Here is a 24,424-nt window from a genome sequence, read left to right on the forward strand (position 1 = left end):
TTTACTATCAATGTCATGATCCTGACCATGAAATTAGAACACGGACAAATATTTTTAAACGAAACTATCTTTATTTTAATTTTTTTAAATACTATTTTATTGACAAAAAATAGACAAACTATAAAAGTCGGGCAAGAACACATACAAAAACCACCGTACATCTTAATAAATAAAATAAAAAGATTACAGACCACATTACTTCAGACGTCAAATATTACATTATAATATTATTCTAAAGTACATACACTTTTTCTGTTACTATGTAATCTGAGGGAATTTAATTTAAAAAAAATGTCAAATTAATGTCAAACGTTTATTTTTTTGTGCATTTTAGCTAAACCTAACCCTAATCCAAACCCATGAATAGCTGAGCCGACAATGTGAACAATCTGTCGCTGTGCCCTTGGACACCATACTACTATGGTTGACGCTGTTTAAAAACAACACATTTCACTGCACCTATCCCGTGTGTGTGTGACAATAAAACGTGTGTTTTTTAAAAAAAAATCCCCATATTCCTGCTACGTTAATTCTCCTAACCTGGTACGAAAGTCAGGGACTTTTATTTTGAAACGTCGTCGGCGTTCATGACACCGGAAGTAGACTCTCACGTTGCGGAAGCAAGCACAAAACAGCGGCAGCACACATGTTGAAGCAAAAGTATCATACAACGACGAAAATGGAATTACATTTGAACAACAAGAAAACAAGCTCACAAGACTTGCTCGCTTGTGGCAACGGAGGAGGTTTGATCCTTTTTCCGAAACTGCTTTATCAACTGATTTAACTGAGTTGTTTAGCCTGTTAGCTATCCTAGCTACATGCACAAACTCTTAACAACATTATGTTCCAGTGGAGGCTGCTGAGGGGAGGATGGATCATAATAATGTTTGGAATGGAAAAACCATGTGTTTGATAGCATTCACTCCATTCTGACCATTATTATGAGCCGACCTCCCCTCAGCAGCCTCCACTGTTAGCATGAACACATTAGTGTGGTCAGATGTAACATTTCGGTGTCCTTGTACATAGGTCTTCATGACAAGCTTCTCCTCAAGTCGAAGGGGCCCAAGGCTGGCAGTTCTTTGCAGACCGAGAGGGTCCAAAGAAGTAGTGGTGAGTTAAAAACATTTCTGGCGTTTTGTTTGTAGATTGGCTGGAATCTACAAATGGCCACATCTCCGCCAGGATGCGCTGTTATTCCGTTTCTGGTCACTGCCTCTATGGAGATTCTAGCCCATCTTAATATGATCATTGCTTGCTAAATATATTCAGCAGATTGCTACATGTGTAGTTACATACATACATACATACATACATACATACATACATACATACATACATACAACTGTGTGTTGTGTTTCAGTTCTGGACAGACTGCAGAACTTCCTGCCCCAGATGGCCCAGGCCAATGAGAAGCTCAAGTTGCAGATTGAGCAGGCACCTGAGGGCCACTATGACATAGAGAGGGTGGAGGAGTCTGGAAAGGTCATAGAGATGGTGAGTGTGGCTGTCTTTATCTAGCGAGGGGAAGTGTGACGTCGGAACACATACGAGCAGACCTATCTTATTGTGTAGCCCGAACAGCAGCTAGTGGTCTGTCTTTTGAAGGTCCCACTCCAAAAGAGGTAAACGGCGACCACTAGCGGCTGTTCAGGCTACATATTGTGGAACAACTGAGCAGAAAAAGGGCTCTTCTAGTTTTCATCAGCTCAATTAGTTTTCGTCACCTCAATTCAACTGAGACTCTACAATATGACATTGCCACAATCAACAGGTTGAACTGCAGGTACTAATCAAAAATCAAATCAAATGTATTTATATAGCCCTTCTTACATCAGCTGATATCTCAAAGTGCTGTACAGAAACCCAGCCTAAAACCCCAAACAGCAAGCAATGCAGGTGTAGAAGCACGGTGGCTAGGAAAAAGGCCAGAACCTAGGAAGAAACCTAGAGAGGGACCAGGCTATGAGGGGTGGCCAGTCCTCTTCTGGCTGTGCCGGGTGGAGATTATAACAGAACATGGCCAAGATGTTCAAATGTTCATAGATGACCAGCAGGGTCAAAAAATAATAATCACAGTGGATGTCGAGGGTGCAACAGGTCAGCACCTCAGCAGTAAATGTCAGTTGGCTTTTCATAGTATCTTTACCACTCCTGCTGTCTCTAGAGAGTTGAAAACAGATGAGTGTGCAACAAGACAATGTGCTTGTGCACGGCTGGGTTTTTTGTAATTCTGCTGCAACATTATAGCTCCCGGGGCAACAACCGTGAAGTTTGGCCTTGTGCTTCGCACTCATGGTTTTTGCAGAAGTCTGCCAGATTCTGCTGTTTACTTTGCACATAGCTGACTCTGTCCTGCAAGTGAGACATTGGGCGCGTTCACGCTGATCACATTTGTGAAGTCGGGGACCATCGTTGGTCACCGCCTTTCAAAGTGTGTTGCATTATCAGGATAAAAATTGTCCGACTTGTGCAACATGTCGACTGCATGAACTTTACAAAAATCATGTGATCAAAGGTCATTAAGTTTTGACTGCAAGTTTCTGCAGTTGCTCTTCAACTTCATCCTGCAGCATCGCCTGCATTGTGGGAGGCTCTATTGTCAACCAATCATTAGGCTGTTTTTGTTTGACCCACGTGAACGTGACCAAAGACGTGACTGAAACAGGAACCAACTTTGCTGCAGTTAATGTATACAGTGGATATGTACAAATTAATGTGATATTTGAGTCTCTCACCAATTGATTGTACAATGTACGCATATATTTTCAGTTTGTGTGTGATGTTTATTTTGACATAATAAGGAAACTTATAGAAACTGTGGGAACACTGCCATGTTGCACTGAACCACATCAGGGTCCGACTTTCGGCCTGGCATTCAAATGAGCTCATTATGTTGATCGGATAAAAATGGTGTTATGTCGTTGATGATGACATTGATTCCCTTGTCTCTCTATCAGGATGTGTCGCTGGTGGAGCTCAGTAGTTCAGACAGCGACTCGGACAGAGAGTCTTCACAGGACAATGACGCCAACTCAGACTCTGAGGAGGAGATCGAGCTCACAGAGGAGAACCTCAAACTGCCTGGCAACAGCCAGAGGCAGAAAAAGAAGGTTAATATCCAAGTCCTGGAGAAACAAGAGGATTAGGCTGTCATAGGCCTCTAAAGAGACTACTGGGACAGTTGCAGTGTAGAATATTGACATGCGTTGGTAATACTAATCAACTGACGTGGGATCAGTTCTCCTTCTCCAAGCCTTTTTCATAACCATTGAGTGAAAGAATAACAACTGACTGTGGGTCAGTGAGGACATGGTCCTGGAGGGATAATGGATTGTGTTTCAGTGGATGGAGACCTGCAGCTGAGGGATAAAGGGGACATGGGTGTCTGCATAGGGGGGTGTCTGTACTATAAGGGCCAAATATCATGTCAACAAGCGTTTCAGTGGTATTTGAGCCATAATGAGATGGGGACTAAACACTGAGTGCATTCTCAAGAATGTGAAGTAAGAATATGCCTTACATAATTTCCTGTTTATCTGATGACCCTAGGATACTTGTAAGGTTAAAGTTCATAGTGGCTTGATGGTATATAGATGGTAGAGAAAGAAGACATTTTGCCTATCTGTATTCAATCCATTTTCAATAGATCATATTGTTTGTGTACATTTTAAGTAGAACTGTTTGACTGAATTTCTCATCTTCAATACCAAATGTTTTATTATATCTGTCTGCTTTGTGTTATGAATCGGCATTATGTTATGGTTGGTCACAAGGTTTGTGAGCTATGAAGTTTTTCCCAGAATTTATTTTCCTGAAACAAAAAGTACCAAAACTGTATACTGTATTTTATAATAAAATGTTATGAAATCCTAGATTGATGTGAATGACACAGCATACACCAAAACGCTCATGGGTAAAAGGAAAAATGGAAGTATAGACCATGACAACGGAAAGAAATCAGGGAGGAGTTTATTCACCATTGTACAACATTTATGTTGGAAGAAAAACAATACTGTATGTATCGGGGCTGGTTTTTGCACAAGGTTTGGGGGAGAAGTCTCCCACATCTCCATAGAGACCAGATTTCCCTGCAGTTTTCAAAATGCTCATTAAAATGGCACATACAATGAAAATATGATCATCTTGAACGTATAGGTTCTTAGTGTTAGCCGTTGTATTCGTATATCAACAATAGTCTTTCTAAGGTCGTTTATTTAATACCTTGTTTAAATGTATATATTATTTACTAAACTTAAAGGGGCAATCTGCAGTTTGTTCATTTACTGTTGGACTTACACATTGATATGTACCCATTGATTCTTGAATATACCTTAGAAATGCTTAATAAGCTTAGTTCATCTGTCTAAACCCAAATATAAGTTTGTTTTACTTTTTTTTATTGCAAACAAAGTAAACTATATAGTTTCAACATGGTTAAAACTATAATGTTGATGTCATGGATGGTCAGTCCTTGCATCCATAACTCTATGAATTTGAGAGTAGTTAGATTTCTCCAGCCCCATCTTTCAGTTTTTCACCAAAACGGGCAGGTAGGTTGGTGTGCTTTAAGAATGCATTATCTAGTGTTGCTCCTTTTCTGACAGAAATACAATGTCAAAAATATATCCAATTATTCAGTGTTTTTCTTTTGTTATAAAATATTTACAAATTACAATTTAACTAAAGGACTTGTGGATATCTTCAGTAGAAGTGTGGCACCTAACATTGCTGTGCAGAAATGACATACAAATCTGAACCTGCATGCTTGAGCTAAAATGAAATGTCGCGTAAAATGTGTGACTGTGACAGAGCAGGAGGCGATTGCCTGGAGCGCTCTCTGCTTTTGAAAAGCAAAACGTTCTTTCATGATGAGTGGAGGAAGCGAAAACTTAAAGTAAAGGGGGGTTGATCCAGTCAAATCCACCTTGGCTCTAGAATACTGAAATCCACCTCTGCGTTTGATATGTGCGTTTTCCCTTTTGTAACTGTGGGGCAAACCGCCTGTGTCCATGATGTGTCCATAATGCAAGTTCCCGAACATAATGCTCAAAACTGTAGGCACCTTGAGACGAGGTCGTGCAGAGGGTAGGCTGCACATCAAAGGTCTCCTCTCTCACACACCTGCTGTTAGCAAAGCCAGCTGGACTCCTGATTGAGACTGACTGGAGAGTCGTGATCAGGTGGATTGATTGATCAGTCGTTGTTAAAGTTTATTAGGAGGGAGGGGCTGCCTTAGTACTCCACAGTCACTGCTTTGGTCCTGAGGTATTCGTTAAGAGCATCCTCTCCTGCCGACGGAACAGAAGCACAGTTAAGCGGTCAAACTCAAATCAAGCATGTTGGGCTCACAAGGCTATTCAAAGCTCCTTGTTCTTTGAACTATGGACTATGTTTCAAGAAAAAGAAAGGTAGGTAATGGAAAATAAATGGAAATCTATTTATGACAGACCACCAACAAAAATCAGTATATGATATGATCCACATTCCAATATGAGTGTTCAACATGAAACCCCTTGCCTAAATGATTACATGATTAACCCCAGACTCACCAAGGTCTTTGCCGAAGCCGGACTGTTTGAAACCGCCGAACGGCGAGGCCACGTCGGTCTTGTTGTAAGTATTGACGAACACAGTCCCGGCGTCCAGCCTCTCACTCACGTACATGGCCTTGTTGATGTCACGCGTGAACACGCCGGACGCCAGGCCGAACTCGGTGTCGTTGGCTCTGTTTAGCACACCATCTATGTCACTGAAGGTCAGAAGGGGAGAAAAAAAGACATTGGTCAGGGTTCGGAACCACAAAGAGCTCTATTACTTGGGTCTGTGATGAAGAAAGGTTGTCTCTCTAAAGACCGAGGAGACGTACCCGTCTTTGAACTTGGACACCACCATGATGGGACCAAAGGACTCCTCTTTGGCGATGAACATGTGATCCTCAACGTCTGTGAACAGTGTGGGCTCCATGAAGAACCCTGGAGGGAAACCACATCACAGTGTAGTTAGCGATGATGATGGTGGTGGGCTGAAACATTGCATTACAGTGGCCTCCAATTGTGTTGTACTGTCAGTATTCATTAACCAGTCTTATGTTACTAACTATTCAGCTATTGTGGTACATATACTATTTTATCCTACATATATACTACATATTATATCCACATACTGTCCACAATGTCTATACATCCCATCATATACAGTTGAAGTCGGAAGTTTACATACACCTTAGCCAAATACATTTAAACTCAGTTTTTCACAATTCCTGACATTTAATCCTAGTAAAGATTCCCTGTCTTAGGTCAGTTAGGATCACCACTTTATTTTAAGAATGTGAAATGTCAGAATAATAGTAGAGAGAATGATTTATGTCAGCTTTTATTTCTTTCATCACATTCCCAATGGGTCAAAAGTTTACATACACTCAATTAGTATTTGGTAGCATTGCCTTTAAATTGTTTAACTTGGGTCAAACGTTTTGGGTAGCCTTCCACAATAAGTTGGATGAATTTGGGCCATTCCTCCTGACAGAACTGGTGTAACTGAGTCAGGTTTGTAGGCCTCCTTGCTTGCACACGCTTTTTCTGTTCTGCCATCAAATTTTCTATAGGATTGAGGTCAGGGCTTTGTGATGGCCACACCAATACCTTGACTTTGTTGTCCTTAAGCCATTTTGCCACAACTTTGGAAGTATGCTTGGGGTCATTGTCCTTTTGGAAGACCCATTTGCGACCAAGCTTTAACTTCCTGACTGATGTCTTGAGATGTTTCTTCAACATTTCCACATAATTTTCCATATTCATGATGCCATATATTTTGTGAAGTGCACCAATCCCTCCTGCAGCAAAGCACCCCCACAACATGATGCTGCCTCCCCCGTGCTTCGCGGTTGGGATGGTGTTTTTCGGCTTGCAAGCCTCCACCTTTTTCCTCCAAACATAACAATGGTCATTATGGCCAAACAGTTCTATTTTTGTTTCATCATACCAGAGGACATTTCTCCAAAAAGTACGATCTTTGTCCCCATGTGCAGTTGCAAACCGTAGTCTGGCTTTTTTATGGCGGTTTTGGAGCAGTGGCTTCTTCCTTGCTGAGCGGCCTTTCAGGTTATGTCGATATAGGACTCGCTTTACTGTGGATATAGATACCTTCAGCATCTTCACAAGGTCCTTTGCTGTAGTTCTGGGATTGATTTGCACTTTTCGCACCAAAGTACGTTCATCTCTAGGAGACAGAACGCGTCTCCTTCCTGAGCGGTATGATGGCTGAGCGGTCCCATGGTGTTTATACTTGCATACTATTGTTTGTACAGATGAATGTGGTACCTTCAGGCATTTGGAAATTGCTCCCAAGGATGAACCAGACTTGTGGAGGTATACCATTTTTTTCTGACGTCTTGGCTGATTTCTTTTGATTTTCCCATGATGTCAAGCAAAGAGGCACTGAGTTTGAAGGTAGGCCTTGAAATACATCCACAGGTACACCTCCAATTGACTCAAATGATGTCAATTAGCCTATCAGAAGCTTCTAAAGCCATGACATCATTTTCTGGAATTTTCCAAGCTGTTTAAAGGCACAGTCAACTTAGTGTATGTAAACTTCTGACCCACTGGAATTGTGATACAGTGAATTATAAGTGAAATAATCTGTCTGTAAACAATTGTTGGAAAAATTACTTGTGTCATGCACAAAGTAGATGTCCTAACTGACTTGCCAAAACTATAGTTTGTTAACAAGAAATGTGTGGAGTCGTTGAAAAATGAGTTTTAATGACTCCAACCTAAGTGTATGTAAACCTCCGTATTTATAGATTTGTGTTTATTGTTAGATATTACTGCACTGTTGGAGCTAGGAAGACAAGCATTTCGCACCTGCAATAACATCTGCTAAATATTGTATGTGTATGCAACTTAAACAACTTGATTTGATTTTAACACAGGTTATTCTACTATAGCTACTTTGGTATGAGTGCATACTGTGATACTAAGATACTATAGTATTGAAAAGACATTGCTTCAAAAGTGTTTACCTGGCCTGTCCACCTGCTTGCCCCCGTACACCAGCGTGGCACCCTCCTTCATGCCCACCTCACAGTACTCCACCAGCTTGTCCATGTGGGCCTTGTGGTTCTGGGGCCCGTGGTCCGTGGAGCGGTGCAGAGGATCACCCACCTTCATTTTCTTTATCTCCTCCACCTGATGGGGGAAGAGGAGGGGAGACGGAGGAAGAGAAGGAATGCAAAGGCTATGACGAGGAAAGGGATCTTGAGAGACCCTTGAGCTATGCCACACGGAGACTCAGTTGTTGTGGGGTGGAGGAAACGGAGGAAGGGGAGGAAGAGGAAAAGTGTATTGTGTGTTTTGGACTGTTGTGGGAGGGTTCAGGATGCTCACCACTCTCCTGATGTACTCGTCATGTATGGACTCCTCCACGAACAGGCGTCCAGCAGCGATGCAGTTCTCTCCTTTGTTGAAGAACACAGAACTCATACCCTGCAGAAAGGGAGATGGAGGGGAAGGGAATATGATGAAAATAAGAGCAGGTCAGATGAAGAAATTCGAAGACACAGGTATGAAGTCTCTCTCCTCTTTTCCTTCTTTCCCTCCCTCTCTCACCATGCGCACAGCCTTGTCCATGTCACAGTCGCTGAAGATGATGAGTGGAGACTTCCCTCCTAGCTCCAGAGAAACCTTCTTCAGGTTACTCAGCGCACAGCTGCAACAGGAAATGACACATGAGCATGAGCAGGAAGTAGCTCAATATCAGCCAATCAGGAATAAGTGGGGTCCCAGCCCCCTACTGTACCTTTTCATGATCTGTTTGCCGATAGGGGTGGAGCCTGTGAAGCCCAGTTTACGGATGTCCGGGTGGTCAGACAAGCGCTGTCCCACCATCCCACCTATTAGAGATGGGGGATAGGGAGGTAGAGAGAGAGAAAGGGGTGACAGGGCGGCAGGGGGAGAAAGGGTAGTAGAGATGGGGGGAGAGGGTGGTAGATGGAGTGAGAGAAACAGAAAAATAAAGTTTAGAATCAAAAACCTTATCTAATAAGTCACCCACATATCTCCTGGAGGACCTCTCCCTTCCCACAAGCGCTTGCTCCCTTGTGTCCTGTTACCTGAGCCAGGTACGATGTTGATGACTCCCTTGGGAATGCCAGCCTTCACAGTCAGCTCAGCAAACTTCAGGGCTGACAGAGGAGTAACCTTTTTGGACGAGAGCAGAAAGTGAGTGAAACACGTTCCTTGATGTGGACACGGGGAAACTCTTCAAGTGAATCAAATGTTCAGCAATGTGCAGTGCTAGAGATGCTATTTTAACACGTAGGCCTGCAGAGAAGGGTTACGTTAGGTAGAGTTGTGTGACTGCCGTGTAACATAAGTTGTTCACCTGCTGGTATAAAGGTATAACATCTATGACTGAATCTGTTGTAACATATGCAGGTGTATGTGTTCTCACCTGTGCAGGTTTCAGAACAAGTGTGTTTCCAGCAGCGAGGCAAGCGGCACTCTTCCATGCCAGCATCATGAGTGGGTAGTTCCAGGGAATGACGATGGCACACACACTGGCACCCAGGAAACACACAACACTCACCATGAGTGGGTGCCTCAGGTCAGCCAAACAACCAATGCTCAAACTAAAACCACTACTCATGAATCATGTTCATATCTAAATCCATATTGATATTTCCTGGTAGAGTTGTATGTGAACTCTGACCCCTTACCCCAGAGGTTCCTTCTTGGTGAAGGTCAGATTGCGATTGGGCCTGGCCTGGTTGATGGGTATCGTCTTGCCCTGTAGCAGACATGATATAATAGATATGATAAGATATGCATAGACTACTAGATCACTGAAAAAGATCTAGATAACTAGGTCAGGATTTGGCAAACGGAAATGTGAATGAAAAATAAGTGGAGCCAGTTTCATCATACAAAACCCTCCAAACATCTTTATAAGACCCTCCAAACAAAAAAATAAATGTCCTCTCACTGTCAACTGCGTTTATTTTCAGCAAACTTAACATTTGTAAATATTTGTATGAACATAAGATTCAACAACTGAGACATAAACTGAACAAGTTCCACAGACATGTGACTAACAGAAATGTTATAATGTGTCCCTGAACAAAGGGGGGTCAAAATCAAAAGTAACAGTCAGTATCTGGTGTGGCCACCAGCTGCATTAAGTACTGCAGTGCATCTCCTCCTCATGGACTGCACCAGATTTACCAGTTCTTGCTGTGAGATGTTACCCCACTTTTCCACCAAGGCACCTGCAAGTTCCCGGACATTTCTAGGGGGGAATGGCCCTAGCACTGGCCCTCCGATCCAACAGGTCCCAGACGTGCTCAATGGGATTGAGATCCGGGCTCTTTGCTGGCCATGGCAGAACACTGACATTCCTGTCTTGCAGGAAATCACGAACAGAACGAGCAGTATGGCTGGTGGCATTGTCATGCTGGAGGGTCATGTCAGGATGAGCCTGCAGGGAGGGTACCACATGAGGGAGGAGGATGTCTTCCCTGTAACGCACAGCATTGAGATTGCCTGCAATGACAACAAGCTCAGTCCAATGATGCTGTGACACACCGACCCCAGACCGTGACGGACCCTCCACCTCCAAATCGATCCCGCTCCATAGTACAGGCCTTGGTGCAACGCTCATTCCTTCGACGATAAACGCGAATCCGACCATCACCCCTGGTGAGACAAAACCGCAACTTGTCAGTGAAGAGCACTTTTTGCCAGTCCTGTCTGGTCCAGCGACGGTGTGTTTGTGCCCAAAGGCGACGTTGTTGCCGGTGATGTCTGATGAGGACCCGCCTTACAACAGGCCTACAAGCCCTTCGTCCAGCCTCTCTCAGCCTATTGCGGACAGTCGGAGCACTGATGGAGGGATTGTACGTTCCTGGTGTAACTCGGGCAGTTGTTGTTGCCATCCTGTACCTGTCCCGCAGGTGTGATGTTCAGATGTACCGATCCTGTGCAGGTGTTGTTACACGTGGTCTGCCACTGCGAGGATGATCACCTGTCCATCCTGTCTCCCTGTAGCGCTGTCTTAGGTGTCTCACAGTATGGACATTACAATTTATTGCCCTGGCCACTTCTGCAGTCCTCATGCCTCCTTGCAGCATGCCTAAGGCATGTTCACACAGATGAGCAGGGACCCTGGGCATCTTTCTTTAGGTGTTTTTCAGAGTCAGTAGAAAGGCCTCTTTAGTGTCCTAAGTTTTCATAACTGTGACCTTAAATGCCTACCGTCTGTAAGCTGTTAGTTTCTTAACGACCGTTCCACAGGTGCATGTTCATTAATTGTTTATGGTTCATTGAACAAGCATGGGACACAGTGTTTAAGTCCTTTACAATGAAGATCTGTGAAGTTATTTGGATTTTTACGAATTATCTCTGAAAGACAGGGTCCTGAAAAAGGACGTTTCTTTTTTTGCTGAGATTATTTCACATATCTGGTCTGTGCAGGTGAAACTGTACCTGGATCTTGTCGCACCAGCCGGCAAAGTAGCGGAAGGTCTGGATGGACATGCCTACGTGGGTCTTCAGAGCCAGGGTGTAGACAGCTCCAGAGTCTATGGACTCTATGGTGGCCAACTCCTCCTGGTGCTCCTCCATAAGGTCAGCCAGCCTGGTAGGGAGGGGAGGTCAACAAGAGAGATGGAGGTAGGTTCATGGGTCCACTGGCAGTCTTTGTCCTCAAAATATATTATTGTTGTATAAATGGATATAAATCTGCACTATATAAACAAGTTCCCTGATAGTAACTATACTCCATAATGAGTCGAGGCAGATCTCCACCAGGCCTCTAGGAGGCGCTATAGGCTTGGTGCTCACTTATACAGTAGGGTGCCACGATCTCTAGGGTTCATCCTGCCCCAGGGGCCAACCTGAAAGGCCTCTTTGGCTGCTGCTACCGCCCGGTCCACATCTCCCACTGACGCATAGGCTACCTTACAGATCACCTAGGGAAAAGGGTTCACATTTAATGAAGTACCAATACAATAATGTCCACAAGTATGTATATCAGTGTGTATGTGAGAGTGTATATCGAAGTCAGATAGATGAGTATTAGTGAGTATGTGTGTGTGTGTGTGTTCAGGTGTATCTGTCTAGCATTACAACTCACAGAGCCATCGGCAGGGTTGACGGTATTGGCGGTCTTGCCGTTCTCTGCGTCCTCAAACTTGCCATTGATGAAACACTGCCAAGGCATCTTCACCGTCATGTTGTTGACGTCTTTAGTTGCCTGGGAACCAAACCGTGATAGTGGCATAACATTACACGTCAAAGACAAATTACAGATCCAACTGTGTCTCATAAACATGTGTATATGTGTATATGTGCGATATAAACACTTGAAAATCCAAGTGGAAAGTGAGTGGGAAACAGTATGTTTCTCATCATCATCAATAATAACACCATCTGTGCTCTGTATGACTAGCCTGGTCCCAGATCAGTTTGTACTGTATTGCCAACTCCTATGTTCATTAATTGTGGTGCCTTGCCAACTCCTATGATCATTGTTGCACAACTGACCATAGGAGTTGGCAAGACAGCACAAACTGATCTGCGACCAGGCTACTGTATGACAGTTGTTTGTCTGACTCACATAGTCGATGACCATCTCCTCCTCCTGGTCCTCTCCCCTCAGCCTTCTCACAAACATCTGGATGAAGTCCTGGAAGGTGGTGGCCATGTACACATCCTCATTCTGCAGCTGCAACCCTGCACACTTCTGCTTGATCTCCTCCACCAGCCTGGGGAGAGGATGGGGATATAGCAGAGTTTATGAAGGGTCATAGTGAGGTTATGTCCAGTCATAGGAGACTATGTCACTCAGGGGACAACTAGGGTCACAAAAGTCACCCTGATGATCAAAAGCTGATCACTGTTAATAAAATATAGAACAAAAAAACTCTAGGTCAAGTGAGGGAAATGAAGGGTTAAACCAGGCCAATGCCAGTGAAAGCATACACTCACCTGACCACGTCCATAGAAGCAGCTCCCGACTTGAAGAAGTCTGTGGTTTCCTCAATGGAAGCAACGTTGCTCAGAATGCCTTTCCAGATGTCCTGGAGTGACAACACACTGAATCAGTGGAGCTAATTGAACAGCTTCTATCTGAATCATGCATGTGCAACATGGCGGTATACTAAGTAACAGATTATGTTGTAGTAGAGTCAAACTATCACACAAGGCTATGTGGAAGCCTTCAGAGATACAATGAGAAACGTACTCGTATCTCCTCTGCTATCTTCTTCTCGTCATCAGTCAGCTCCACGCTGGCGGTGTCTCCTGAAGAGAAGTACTTAGCAGCAGAGATCATCTTCCCATCCTCAAACTGCAGGTTCTTCACCATCAGCTGTGGAGGAACCAGAGGAGGGAGAGGGTGAGGAGAGGGAGAAGGAGGAGGGGCAACAAATAGTTAGGGTTAGGCCTGAGCTATGTCTTAATGACTAAACTGGAGAAATCATTCACAAAATGAACATTAGAAGCCATCGGAGGTTGCTAGATTCAGTGCTCCATGTTACAGCACAGGTAATGAAGCCAACAAGGTTGCCATTAGACACTTGGCTGAATCCTTGTTCATTTCCCATTGATCTCATTTTCCATAACTCACCGCTTTGCTATCTGACCCGTACAGAACCAGGCCGTCCTTGGTGACGACACCAGCTTGGGACGCCCCCTCTATCTCCAGGGCCTGACCGGCTGGCACCGACTCTCCCAGCATGGACGACCCGTACAGAGTCACAGTCTAAGGAGGGAGAGGACACGGGTTCGATTGACATACTGCCAATGACACACACACACACACACACACACACACACACACACACACACTAATACAGAACATTGGGCACTACGTACAGTTCATACATACACTGTAAATGTAATTGTGTGTGTGTGCGAGTGTGTGTTTTAGGGAACGCACCTGACCATCAATGACCGTCCACGCCCCGGGGACTTTGTCGTGGCCGCGGATCCAGTTGTGGATAGCCTCTGCCGGCTGGGCGAGGTTGACCTGGAGGAGAGAAAGAAGATGGAGAGGAAAATCTTCCTTTTCTAGGAATCAGGGGGAGGCCAAACAGTTGGCTGCTCATTATGCAACACTCGGAAGAGGGACCTTAAAAATACCCACCCACTCGCCAGTAAGTTAACACTCTCCCCACTCTCCCCACCCCCTCAAACCCCTCCTTAGACAACCCCTCATCCCATTACTGGCCCTAGTACAGCACCATCTCGCTAAACAGGACTTTTCCAAACTGAGTAATGAACGGACGTATTGTGGAATGAAATGGCTACAAATTGAGCAACATCAAACTGCCCTAAACAGTTTTCCGGAGAAAACACAATCATTTGGGCAAAAAAGTGACAGGACAGGAAATGATTTGAATGGTTATTTCCTAACATGATATTTGACTTAGTTTCCTTCATTCCAGGTGACGCTGTTTTACACCCACATTCAGTATCTCACCTTGGAGTTGGACTTCTTCTGGATACCCTCGTAGCTGGCCCCCTCCTCTGTCTGGGGGACACGTGGGGCCTTCCCATCAGCGATCAGCTGCACTGACTCCACCTGCACCACAGGAATACACCAACCCCCAAGTGATGTCAGTGTGTTACGTGTTACAGCAGTGGGACTGTGATACGTTTTATCCTGACTGTGATCCGATGATAATGCGTTGTTATGGTTACCATGGCCTTGATGCCCTCTGGAAAGAGGAAGCGATTGTACAGGGAGTCCACCGTGTCGTTGGGTTCCACAGGACACTCTCTCTGGAGCAGGATGGGACCCGTGTCCAGACCATCATCAGCCCAGAAGATGGAGAACCCAGCCTTCTTATCCCCCTGGATCAGAGTCCTGAGGAGGACACAGAACCAGGTCAGACACAGAACCCACGTCATGCATAGAACCACGGTCATACATAGGAACTGGGATGTACACAGAAACAGGGTCATATATGGAACCATATGGAGCAGGTCACTCATGGAATCGGGTCATGCATAAAACCAGGAACTAAACCGTGACCATTTTTTTTGACCAGTATTGACATAGCAAAATACTCCAGCAGCAATAGGATTTGAACACTTAGTTAATAATGCTGCTAGATCGGTGATTAAGCTATTAGCTGGAAAAAAGTAGGCTTCGTGAAAAGTGCAATAATGTTAATATAACCGTGTGTGTGCAGGTTTTCAGTGAATTTATGTCAATCATGAAGCTCATCAGACACAGATCAGTGTCAAATATTAGCTAAATCCACACAGCTGTTTACACACAGAGACGTACATAGACACGCGCACACACACACCCGACACGGATAACAGGAACCGAGAATAGATAAGGGTAGGAAAAAGATAAGACAAACTGTACTCAGCCAAACACATTACAAACAGTTCATCCCCAAACCAGACCAGTTAGATAGCACCACTCTCACTACTACACACACACACTAAAGACTGTACACTGGTCACGGTTACGTACTGACAACAGCTGAAATGACCATGTGCCTCTGCACTTGACCGTCTCCAAAGGGTCATAGTGTCTACAGCAGTGATCCTGTGTTGGCCTATTTCAAGAGTCAAGCACACTTGTTATTCTGTCTGTCTTCTCTGGTGGTCAGTTTAGGCCTGGCTCACCCACACACCCCTTAACAGGCTAACCCTTGACCTATCAACTTCGTGGTCAAGTTTCTTCACTTCACAGACAGACAGACACCCCCATACCCACCTACCCCACCACACACGCCTATAAACCTTAATCCTCTCACTATCTTAAAACCCTTTCTTTCTCCTCTCCCTCCCTCACCAGTTGATGGCGGAGGCCCCGCGGTGCAGGGGCAGGATGGAGGGGTGGTAGATGATGGATCCGTGGGCCGGGTGGTCGATCACGTTCATGGGGATGAACTGGGAGCAGAAGGGCATGACGTTGAGCTCAGCCCCCACCGCCTTGTAGGCCTCCACTACTTCCGGGATGGGCTTCCCTTTGACGCGCCACCGCGGGAACTTAAAGACCGGCGTCCCGTCCTTCTCTGCCACTACCGCTGGTGGGGGGTGGGGGTAGTAACAGAGATTTGATGACTTTGACAAATATTGAATTCTTTATCTATCTTGTAAATTGGTAGGTAATCATAAAGATAGTCAGGAAGACAGGAATGATAGAACATTACAACATCTCTATATTTTCTCTGTTAGTTTAGACTAGTTTTTCCTTTTGTACAGTGTACATGTGAGTGTGTATCTCAGTTTATCTGTGTGACCGTTATGTGTTTGATCTGGGTGTGTGTCGGGGTTGGGGTTGATTCTGAATTGCTCTTTAATTTCAATTAAATTCTTGAATTTGCCACACCCCCACATGAAGCAGAATTTGAATACAATTTGAATGAAAGTAAGTAGAATTTTATTAAATTGGATTATTTATTCTACATGTCACCATAGTAATGTTTATTTTGATATCATGTACGGTTACCACTACCATGTAGCATAAGGTTGAAACATTCTCCTAAAACAATTTAAAATAATTAGTGGTCTGGATATATTCAAAAACAATGTTGTGGGTTGTCTATAATAATTCATCATTTTCTTAGTGTTTTTAAATATCAGATCACTGCAGTATGGAAGGGAACTGTCACAGCTGTCGTGGAAGAGAGAATGGGTCCAAGGCGCAGCGGGTTGCGTGCTCAACATATTTATTTATAATAATGAGAACACCACGGAAAAACAATAAACAAACTAACGACAGGAACAGAGAAGCAGGCTCAACAAAAGCAGTGCTCACAAACAACTACTCACAAGTGACAAACAAAAACACACACCTATTTATAGGACTCCCAATCAGAGGCAACTAGAAACACCTGCCTCCAATTGAGAGTCCAGCACCCAACCTATACATAGAAAACTACCCTAGAACATACACAACACAAACCCTCTGCCACGTCCTGACCAAAACTAATACAATTACTCCCTCTGCTGGTCAGGACGTGACAGTACCCCCCCCCCCCCCCCCCTAAAGATGCAGACCCTGAATGCACCTCAAAAGAAAAACACAGAAAACCCCCAAAACAAACAGAAAAATCCCCCTAAACTACAGGGAGGGAAGTGAGGGTGGCTACACACTGTGCTACACCCCCCCTCCCCCCCCTCCCCAACCCACCTATATTGGAGGCGGCTCAGGTGCGGGACGTGGACCCCGCTCCACCCTCACTTAGGTGGCGCCCCTGGCCGCGTCGGAGGACTGGTGGGCGACCCTGACTTCGCCCGGCTGGCGGGCAATTCTTGCTGCGCCCGGCTGGCGGGTGTCTCTGGCTGCGCCCGGCTGGCTGCGATGGCTGCGCCCGGCTGGCGGGCGACCCTGGCTGTGCCCGGCTGGCGGGCGGCGATGGCTGCGCCCGGCTGGCGGGCCGCTCTGGCGGCTCCTGACTGGCGGGCGGCTCCTGACTGGCGGGCGGCTCTGGCGGCTCCTGACTGGCGAGGCTGGGCTGACGCACTAGAAGCCTGATGCGTGGGGCTGGTACAGGATGTGCCAGTCTGGGCACACGCACCTCAGGGCTAGTGCGGGGAGTGGGAACAGGCCGAGTCGGACTGGGTTGACGCACTAGAAGCCTGATGCGTGGGGCTGGTACTGGACGTGCCAGCCTGGAGACACCCACCTCAGAGCTAGTGCGGGGAGCGGGAACAGGCTGAGTCGGACTGGGTTGACGCACTAGAAGCCTGATGCGTGGGGCTGGTACTGGACGTGCCAGCCTGGAGACACGCACCTCAAGGCTAGTGCGTGTAGTGGGAAACACTGGACCGTCGAGGCGCAGTGGCGGTCTCGAGCGCAGGGCTGGCATCACCCCTACTGACTGGATGCCCACTTTCCCCTGGCACATGCGGGGCACTGGTACTGCGCGTACCGGCCTGAAAATACCCGGCCTCGCCACAGCACCCATCACCCCAAAGCACGGGACCTGTCCAGTATGTCTCTGCCCAAAAAGGGTACGGGGAGCTGGCCTGGGGCTCCATCCTCGCCCCGCCAAACTGCCCTTGTGCCCCCCCCAAATGTTTTATTGGGGCTGCCTCTCGGGCTCCCTTACCAGCCGTGTTCCCCGGTCCTCGCCAGATTTCCTCCGCTGCTTGATCCTGTTGTGGTGAGTAGTTCTGTCACAGCTGTCGTGGAAGAGAGAATGGGACCAAGGCGCAGCAGGTTGCGTGCTCAACATATTTATTTATAATAATGAGAACACCACGGAAAAACAATAAACAAACTAACGACAGGAACAGAGAAGCAGGCTCAACAAAAGCAGTGCTCACAAACAACTACCCACAAGTGACAAACAAAAACACACACCTATTTATAGGACTCCCAATCAGAGGCAACTAGAAACACCTGCCTCCAATTGAGAGTCCAGCACCCAACCTACACATAGAAAACTACCCTAGAACATACACAACACAAACCCTCTGCCACGTCCTGACCAAAACTAATACAATTACTCCCTCTGCTGGTCAGTACGTGACAGGAACAATCTAACATCTCATGACAATGAAAAATACTGTTTGACATCTTTGAGTTATAATCAAACTAATATTTGAAATGGTATGTGAATTCTTTGCATTAATAAGTAGCATATCCTGTTGATAAAATACTTCTCATATGAATGATTGAGGTTTCACGTCTCAGTTGAATTGCTTTGAATTAAATTCAAATCAAATGCTGCTTCCTGTGGTGTGTGGCCAATTCAAATTCAATTCACAGTTTAAATTAAATTAAATTCAGAAATTCAGAATTGACCCCAACCCTGGTGTGCGTGGGGGTTCCGGTCTTCCCCAGTTCCAGGACACAGCCTGCTCCACTCCCCTACTGGGGTTAGGGTCACATGAAACCCACACTTTGGCCCCACCTGCTCCACCCAAATTAAATTACACACACACACTGATGGGAGGGGTGGGACAAGACAGGTGGCTGGCCCGGGGGCACACGGTCCATCTCACGGTGCGTGCGTGCGTCGGTGTGTGTGTGTGTGTGGTAAAGGCCTGGACACATGGAGTTGTTGGCCTCATCCAGCCAGCTGTCCTAATTTGGGTGCTAAGCATGGTAGTAGCCTCATAATACTGGAAGGCCATGCTTTATGTCATGGCAATAAGTGATGTGTTAGAGACTGTTTGACTCACAGACGGTTAGGCTAATAGAGACATTTTCTGTTTACCATCCAACGTTACATTCGAGTGATGCGCGGGCATCCCAACATCAAAAAGCTCTGTAGCAGGATAGCTAAAGTTGATGTCGGGACGTTGACAAACTTAACAGCGAGTGAATGTTGACCATGAAAACATGCAGGACTGGTGGCTATAGCACATTATTCTTCTGGCTTTATCTAACTCTATTGTTCATATTTTACCTTGACTTGCTAGCTTGCTAGGTAATCATGACATCTGCGATGCTGTAGACCATAACCATCGGATTCCGTGTTTGTTAACTTGTACGCGCTGAAGTTGCATGGGATCGTATCCACTGCTAGGTAAACAAAGAGGTTTCTGATGACTGTGCGTGCAACTTTTCATGAAGCGGGAAATGGGTCTATAGATGTGACATTACACCATCATTACATTGTCAAGTAAACACTTAAACAGTAGGCAAAAAATACCCACAATCAAACCATCTGCTTGGTAAATACTTTTCCTCAGACTAATAACCGGAAAATCAAATGTGAAACAATGTTTTACTCAAATGTTTGACCATATTGTGCAACAAGGTTTCCTTTACAGTACCTGTGTCCAGCAATTCAGGCCCTGGTCCTCTGCCAGATCATGGGAACTCATAGGGGAATGTTATTTTTACAGGGATGGCAAAAAATCGTAATAACATAGAGATCTGTTTCCCTGGCCAAACGATACAAACCTCTCCATCCTGTGCCAAGAACTCAGTGGGCCGCTGTTTAACTTCACTGCAGAGCAGAGGAGGATGGTGGGAGTAGCTATAGGAGGATGGGCTCATTGTAATGGTTGGAATGGAATAAATGGAACGGAGTCAAACATGTGGTTTCAATATGTTTGATGTGTTTGATACCGTTCCATTCCAGTCATTACAATGAGCCTGTCCTTCTATAGCTTCTCCCACCAGCCTCTTTTGCAGCAGAGTCAGGCTGAACTGAAGTTAGGCTAAATCAGGCTAAATCAGGGTAATAGGGACGAACAGGGTTTAGTCAGGGGTGCGTATCTCCCCTGTGTGTGGTTGTTTGTTTGCCTAGCAAGGACGCAGTGGCGTTAAACAAAGGATATTGTCCCATCTAGTCAGTTATTCTCTCTATTGAGAGAGAGGATAGAGCAATGCAGAGATAGAATGAAGAAAGAGAAAGGGGGAGAAGCACAGAACAGGGACCCTTGCCGTCTCAGCTGATGCCTGCTGGGTAAAATAATGTGCATCATATCAAACCAGCCGCGGCGACAGATGGCGGCAGACTTTTCACCTCAGTGCTGCTCCTCTGGGTCGACTCAGGGCCTCTCCCTACTAAATCAATGGGCCCACAGTCCCGGGGCTAAGTCCCGGGGCTAACGCTGGGCATAAAGGTACAGGAGCCTTACAGAGTCAACACGGATCTACCTCCCTCGCTGACAGGGACAGTCAGGTCATCAGGAACACCACTGAAGCTATTACATCTCATTTAGAAAAGTGACTGGGAGTAATCATTTACACAAACTCCACTAACTCAGTTAGACCGTGGGAGTCTGGGAGAGGACAGACTGGATCATGACTGAGCCCATGCAGATGGTAACAATGTAAAGAGGTGGCCATGCTCTGGTGAGGATGTAAGCATACCACTTCCATAAATGCTTTGCTGCAATATTCATTCACTGAGTCATGAGAGAGAGAGAGAGAGAGAGAGAGAGAGAGAGAGAGAGAGAGAGAGAGAGAGAGAGAGAGAGAGAGAGACTCCCCCTCCAGTCATCACCAGCGTGTCAATACTTACCCAGAGGGTCTGCCTTGCCATCCCTATCTGGCACAGTGAACACGCCCACCACCTTATGGCCCTGCTTCCGTAGGTTGGTGTACACTTCCTGTCCAAACAGGCTCTGGCCAATCAGAGCCAGTCTCAGCTTATTTTGGTAATAATTCTGGAGGAAACAGGAGAGAAGAAAGAGCATGTGAGTTACCCGAGTGGTAAAAACTATTTCTCACACACAACAAGAATAGCCTATACTGTACTGGTGGTTTTTAAGATCAAAATTCATAGTTTTCCCCCATATCCCTCAGGCTTTGAACCAATATGACCGAATACTGATGGAGACAAACTCCAACTTTCAATTGAACCATACCCATGTCCATGACCAATATTCAACTTCACTTCTAACATCCCTCGTGTTGAGTATATATAGACATTTTGTAAAGTTGAAAAGCATTTACGCTACTCTTTCCCTCTCCATTGCCAAGTTTTAGTTTAGTTTCTGGCAGCCAGACTGGCCCAATGGGCAATAAATCTTGGTCCTCTGGGAGAGAGAGTGGTCTGAAATCCTATTGGCTACAGAGAGCACAACCCCCTCCTCCAACTAGAATGAATGCTCAAGTAAGTTCAAATGGCTACTCCAATCAGTGTCTGTCGGGATGTTCATGTGAAAATGGAGTTTCAAATTTCCTATGCCGAAATAGACTAGGAAGAAAGTAAATCTATAGAGGTTCATGTGTAATAACAACATAATACATGTTAAGACAATGTGTTATTCAGTTGTTATAGCCTAATGTAAACAGCTCCCTTGAAGGCTTACATCCAGACAGGCATGGTAGGCTGTACTTTTCCAGCCCTGAGTGACTACTTATCATCCGGCTAAAACGGCCATGATAAGAGATACATTTCTGGCGTTACATTGAAACCATCTACAGTAGCAGTTTGATAGGGGCCGGTGTTGTTTACACAACACCTACAAAACCATATCGTAGCAGTCCATTTTCCTTGCTAATATCCTGACAGTAACTTCCATGTCAGTCGAATTATAGGCAGTTCGTTGCGGGTATGTGGACTTCTGGATCGTGTGTTGCTAAGCCGCTCTGCTCAGCTGTATGTGGTCTCTGGTTCAGCTGATGCAACTACCCACCGACCGTACAGTGGAAATAAATCGTGCAGCGATGGAGAAGCGTGCATAACGTGGCAATTGACAAAGACATGCCTGTCTTTGTATGGTTGTTAAAATACATAGTACATAATATACATTCGCCTTTATAGTAATAACTTTAATAATGCTGCATATCAGGTATCAAACAAGAGAACTGTCAAGCATGCATCATATTTTGATTAGATTGTAGGCTACTGTGAGTTTGTCCTGTGCACACCCAGGCATTGACAGATCTGAGACCAAGTCATTCATTGATTGTAACATATGAAGATGACTCAATTCGAACCTGATAGATATTCATGCACCAGAACAACAATGACAACATCGTGTGAATCAGCTGGCAAGCAATCAGGATTCTCCATAGTGACAAAGGGGAAGGCAGAGGGGGGACACAGAGGGTATAGCGGATGCAACATACACAATGTTACTTACAGAACTGGTAGAGAATTTCCTAATGATTCGGTTCGCTGTCCACAACATGATGGCTGTATTAATTAACACAAATTAAAACACAACAGAATTAGTCCAACGTGGTCTGGGGACGTGTGAGAGCTCCTGATGCCACACACACCTGCCTCGCAATGACAGCCACACGAGCAAGCCCCAGTCAGCTTATACCCGACAACCGGCGTGTGCACGAGGTACTGTCTACGTGCGCGCTCACGCATCCTACTACTTCCTTCAACGAGCAACGCATGTATTTGACATTTCGGTGCGTTTGACAGCAAGTCTTTCACATTTTTATCTGTTACCAAGGGTAAACGATAAAAAAAAAAATCCTGGTGTTGTAGTAAGAATTGCTGTTGGACATGAATTATGCGTGCTACCTGTGGAATATAGTTGTCCTTTTATCAAAAGACCACGAAACCGGCTCGGAGACGCGGACGCAACATTGAGATTCATGTTTAAAAAAAAACCCGTTAGCTTCATCTCTCTTGAATGGGTTATGACGAGTAGGCTACTATTACATTGTAATTACATTGTAATCAAATATAAATAGCAGCCATTATGTTGTATTTTAGGTTGGTGCATTTTATACAAAATAATCTGTATTAGTTTCTTTCAATGTTTATCAAAATAATACAACCACACACACACGTCAGTATCAGACCATATGTAACTGTGATTGTTTAGTTATTCATTTAATTTCATCCATTCACTACAGGCCCAGGTTTGGACAGCTTTTCCATTTCAGGAAAACCATCGATGTGTAAACACATTCTGACCTCTGCTTAACTCCCTGATGGAAAACTAGTGCAGGGCAGTTCTCTCTGGATAGTAGTGGAAGGAACCCCAAACATTCACAACAAGGTGCTTTAAACACTCCACAGTTATGCCCTTTCCTGTGTGGAAATTGTTTAACTTGAAGAATTATGCATTTCTATTGTTTATCAGTGAGGACAATTGTATCCGTATCAAAGTGATTTGTTGTTCTGTAATTCAGATTCGAGTTTCTGTAAAGCAGAATCAATCATAAGTCTCCATTTCAACGTACAGTATCTTCTATCTTCCATTGTAGGCAGACTCAGTTGGTTCAAAGTTCAAATGTTAGAACGCACCAGTACTTTACTCTGTGTGTTGCCTAGCTATATCAGCGAACACACCTGCTGCTGTGACTCCCATAGTGAATGAGCAATGATCAAACATTCTTCTACCCCCGTCCACACTGAACTGCCTGGCACAGGTTCCCCCATGCCAAGGTCAACAGGGTTACTTCTCAGTATGAAGAGATGTGCAAGCAAGGATGAACCCCACACACACACACACCCACTGACCCACACGTGCATGCACACACACAAAATGTCTACTGATATCACTGTGGTCATCTGCCTTTGACCCCTAATGCCCTCTATAAGCCTGCTGATTTCCAATGGGATACTGTATTACTGATTTGTATCCATGTCATAGTCATGACAACAGTGTTGCCTGTTACCATTTTTGGAAATAATCTTAGTACCTAAATGTAATATGTTGTCTTGTTTGCCTACAATGTATCCTCGTGTCAAAGTTTAAAATGTCATGAGGGAAACATAAGAAACTCCTCTGTATCACCCATGCTCCACATGATAAAGAGCAATGTGTCAGTGGGGATTTAAAAAAAATAAATTAAGCTGTCACAAAAGAACAGTGTTTGGAAGGACAAATTAAACAATGCATGCGACAATATATTTCCATCATTACATTTTAAACGTTGACACGAGGCTACATTGTAGGCACAGATCAGTGAGTCAGTCTCCCCTACTATTTACTAAATGTAGAATTGGAAGACCCCCCCCCCCCCCCCCGCTGAGGGCTGAAGGGATCCATGTCAGGCTGGCGAAGGAAGG

At 45.1% G+C, this 24,424-nt stretch overlaps 2 protein-coding genes across 2 annotated transcripts; one reads left to right on the forward strand and one right to left on the reverse strand.

The window, feature by feature from the left end:
• The first annotated feature begins 592 nt into the window (after nt 1-592).
• On the forward strand, nt 593-3,877 carry cl045 (CL045 protein). Its single transcript, NM_001140903.1, is given in 4 exon segments — nt 593-746; nt 1,033-1,116; nt 1,367-1,500; nt 2,964-3,877. Coding segments are annotated over 4 exon segments (507 nt in total). The 5' UTR covers nt 593-646; the 3' UTR covers nt 3,153-3,877.
• An 81-nt stretch (nt 3,878-3,958) lies between these two features.
• Nucleotides 3,959-22,719, reverse strand: LOC106576152 (mitochondrial 10-formyltetrahydrofolate dehydrogenase). Its single transcript, XM_014153084.3, has 23 exons — nt 22,530-22,719; nt 20,960-21,104; nt 15,820-16,054; nt 14,709-14,874; nt 14,488-14,589; nt 13,945-14,034; nt 13,633-13,767; nt 13,249-13,374; nt 12,993-13,084; nt 12,622-12,769; nt 12,139-12,258; nt 11,847-11,974; nt 11,490-11,640; nt 9,725-9,795; nt 9,460-9,565; nt 9,119-9,206; nt 8,806-8,899; nt 8,616-8,715; nt 8,394-8,492; nt 8,030-8,195; nt 5,873-5,978; nt 5,556-5,755; nt 3,959-5,294 (listed from the first exon to the last, which is right to left on the reverse strand). The coding sequence occupies exons 1-23, from the start codon at nt 22,575-22,577 to the stop codon at nt 5,239-5,241; spliced, it is 2,772 nt and encodes a 923-aa protein (XP_014008559.1). The 5' UTR covers nt 22,578-22,719; the 3' UTR covers nt 3,959-5,238.
• Nucleotides 22,720-24,424: the final 1,705 nt, after the last annotated feature.

The sequence above is a fragment of the Salmo salar genome, chromosome 17 (assembly GCF_965601325.2).
Source record: "Salmo salar chromosome 17, fSalSal1, whole genome shotgun sequence".
NCBI lineage: Eukaryota > Metazoa > Chordata > Actinopteri > Salmoniformes > Salmonidae > Salmo > Salmo salar.

Excerpts from the sequence above, each read along its gene's own strand:
- LOC106576152 (XM_014153084.3), bottom strand. The coding sequence starts at position 22,577 with ATGTTGTGGACAGCGAACCGAATCATTAGGAAATTCTCTACCAGTTCT. Across the intron at positions 12,770-12,992 it reads GCTTCTATGGACGTGGTCAG|GCTGGTGGAGGAGATCAAGC; the intron begins GTGAGTGTATGC and ends TCCTCTCCCCAG. Across the intron at positions 8,716-8,805 it reads GGCAAACAGATCATGAAAAG|CTGTGCGCTGAGTAACCTGA; the intron begins GTACAGTAGGGG and ends TTCCTGTTGCAG.